Genomic DNA, 3,449 nt, shown 5'->3' on the forward strand with positions numbered 1-3,449 from the left:
TCAAGGAACTGGGTGGTTCAGATTCCCCATACATACAGGGAAGCTAATACTACTATGGCTAAGTTTGCTGCAAGAGGAAACAACGGGTTGACTCCTTGCTGATTTTTAATGGGGTCATATGTGCTGTAGAATTAGCTAGTTTTTCTTTTCTTTTCACTGTACCAAAAAAAAAAAAAAGATCAGAGGCACACTGCTATCATATGGAATTTATTGCTTCTGACTGAAAAGGGCAGGAGGGGTGTTGGTGATTGAGTTTGAACCAAAACTCCCTCCCTCCGCCATCGAATTAGCAGCTAACTGCACAGCCAGTTCACTGCATTATTACCATGGCATACCATACCCGTCCTAGGTTAGGAGGACTAAACTAAACCAAAATAAATAAATAAATAAAGAAGAGATACGGGGGCTATTTATTTATACAATGGATTGGATTGTACTGATGGCTACAGATTGATCAACTTGAAATTTCTTCTTTAGAAAATTAAAAACAAATTACAAAAGAATTATAACTCTATATTTGTACACGTGGTTTAGCAAAAACACACAATTAATGTTTGTCGTGGGAGTGGAACCGAAGCAATGGATCATCGCCAACGTTGTAGACGTACGCCAAAGAATATTAATTTCTCATCTCTTCTCACGTCTTTATTCTCAATGACCAGTGTCATCCACCTGCCACTTAGTACTTAGTAGTAGGGAATTACCGGGGGAGGAGGAGATGCATACGATACTCCTATAATCGGTGGAAGTGGAATGTTCTCTATTACTGGTGGTGGTGGCGGCGGTGGGGACGCCGTTGGCGATGGTGAGGGTGGTGGAGGTGATTGTGGGTGCTGATAGCTCGGCGTAGGTGATGGTGGCGGTGGTGACTGCGGGTGATGATAGCTTGGCGTAGGTGAGGGTGGTGGAGGTGATTGTGAGTGCTGATAGCTTGGCGCAGGTGATGGTGGGGGTGGTGATTCTGGAATTATACACCCAATTGATGGTGGAGGTGGGCTAGAAGCTGTTTTGGGTGGGTAATGCTCTACTGGTGATGGAACTGGAGCCGCAGATTGGGTTGGAGAATGTGTCTGTTCATTTGTTGGTGGAGGGGGTGGGGGTGGAGAGTAAGTGTGGTAACTTGGTGATGGAACTTCAACAGACTGCGCTTGTGGGGTTGGTGCTTTGTATTAGTAGGGTGGTGGGGGCGGTGGGGGTTTATATTTAGGCACCTGAGGCCTGTTTACACTTGATGGTGGAGGTGGTGGTACATGGCGACGTGTGCCTGTTGAAACCTTTTTTATAGGTGGTCGTGGTGCATAATGAGAACGGTAATGGTTGGGTGGAGGAGGAGGAGGTGGCGGCGGCGGTATATGGTGATAAGTTGGTGGCTGTTGTTCAACAGGTGGGGGTGGGGGTGGAAGGTGTGTTCTGGGTGATGCTTTTTTAGTAGGCGGTGGTGGGGATGCAAAATGTGGAGATGGTGGTGGATGGAAAGACCTTGTGGGAGGTGGTGGCGGGTGTGATCTGGTGGAAGGTGATGACTTGGAAGTGGGAGGTGGTGGTGATGCAACAAATGGCTTTCTGATGGGTGCAGGATTTGGTGCTGGCCTTCCAACCGGAATACCTCTCCTTGTCTGTGGTGGTGGTGTTAATGGAGAGCCATTTCCGCCACCTCCGCCACTGCCACCGCATTTGAACTTGCTGCAGTCAACAGGGCGAGCAGCTTCAGAAGAACATTGTTTGGCTGATCTCTGATTCATCTTGCCGGGAATGCAATTCTGGGTACCATTAGAGACTGCTCCAATAGCAGCACAGCTTGGAGCTTCGCCGGTGAAATAGTTGAAAGAGTAGGTAAAATTTTGCAAATTAGGCAGCTGGTAAACACTAGCAGGAACAACACCTGTGAAACTGTTGTGTGCAATGTCGAGTTGCTCGACACTCTTCATGTTTCCAATGCTGGAAGGTAGAGCGCCTTGCAGATGATTGAAGCTAACGTCAAACACAGTTACTTCCTTGAGCATGCCGATCTGGGGAGGCAAACACCCAGTGAGATTGTCATTCATGAGAATGATTTCATTTAAGGTTTTGCTCATCTTCCCAATGCTGCCTGGAATACACCCACCAAGGTTGTTGTTTGCAAGGACAAGAACAGATGCAGAAGAGTTTCCAAGATTCTCTGGGATGCCAAATCGGAACCTATTGTCATTCAAGAAGATAGCATCAAGGGGCTTGTCAAAGAGCTGGGAGGGCACAGAACCTTCAAACTCGTTAAAGCGCAGATCCAGGTACTTGAGGGAAGGCAAGGAGACCACAACCTTGGGAAATTTGCCCATTAGCCGATTGTTGCTCAGGTCCAGCTCATGGAGCAGCTTCATTTTGCGGAAACTACTGGGTACGACCCCACAGAATCTGTTGGAGTTGATATGGAGGAGCGCCAGATCGATGATAAGGCCGAGCTCGGTAGGGAGGTAGCCAGCAATGTCAGCGTGGTTGAGGTCAATGCCAGCCACCACCCTTATTTTCTTGTTTTTGGGAGATGGAGCACAGAAGACTCCCATGTAAGAACACACGTCTGAGCCATTCCAATTGGCTGTGAAGTTGAATGGGTCTGAAAAGATGGCTTGCTTCCATGACTGCAAGGCAATGTAGGCTCGGCGGATCCGAGGGTTCTCGAACTTGAGGGTTGAATCTACGTTTATATCATGATCTCCATCTTCATGGGCCGCAGAGGAGATCTGGAAGAGGAAAGAGGGAGTGGAAACAAGCAAGAAAAGAATCAAGAAGGAGCGAGGAGGAGGCATTGATGATTGCTTGAATGAAGAGAAGCAAGTCACATGAAGGAGAGAGGTGGTGTGATATGGGGGATAATGGTATACGCTAGCTGGACTGTTCGCCCATTCCCATCTCCCTATGCTTTGCTTCGTAAGAGAGTATGATATTTGATTTTGTGTTTCGACTTTCGAGAATAATTTCTCTACTTTTATTTTAGTTATTGCCTGTCAGTCACCCTGCCTTTTAAGTTCAATCGAGGTGAGCAGCTGGGGGCATTGAGAATTAATTAGTTGTTTGAGACTAATTTGAAATGACGACATGCTAGCACGTCTGCACGAAAGAAACAGGATTGAGAAACGAGAAATGTTATTGTGGGTGGGAATAGAGACGCTAGTTAGTGCCTTTGTCCGTGAGTTGATGGTGTTATTGTCATTGACCTCCAACTAGAGCCGGAGAGGACGTGTCCGCCATCGTCCCACTAACCAAAACGACCAAGCAATCTAGTTGACTGCTCCTTTTCTTTTCGCAAAAAGAAGGGAAGTCCAAAAAGGGTCATTACTCAGTTCAGTTGCATAGCTGTTCTCCTTTGTGTTTTTTTTAGGTTAAAAAAAGTCCCTTTTTTTTTTGTAAACTTAAAAATTCAGAGGAAGGGTACGGCTTAAATTTTTTGATGAAATGAGATAGTTTGATTTTTT

At 46.3% G+C, this 3,449-nt stretch overlaps 1 protein-coding gene across 1 annotated transcript; it reads right to left on the reverse strand.

Annotated features, from left to right (window-relative positions):
• Window positions 1-383: 383 nt before the first annotated feature.
• Window positions 384-2,957, reverse strand: LOC18107897 (leucine-rich repeat extensin-like protein 2). The gene has a single exon (XM_024590176.2). The coding sequence runs from the start codon at window positions 2,781-2,783 to the stop codon at window positions 1,170-1,172; it is 1,614 nt and encodes a 537-aa protein (XP_024445944.2). The 5' UTR covers window positions 2,784-2,957; the 3' UTR covers window positions 384-1,169.
• Window positions 2,958-3,449: the final 492 nt, after the last annotated feature.

This window comes from Populus trichocarpa, chromosome 18, assembly GCF_000002775.5.
Source record: "Populus trichocarpa isolate Nisqually-1 chromosome 18, P.trichocarpa_v4.1, whole genome shotgun sequence".
NCBI lineage: Eukaryota > Viridiplantae > Streptophyta > Magnoliopsida > Malpighiales > Salicaceae > Populus > Populus trichocarpa.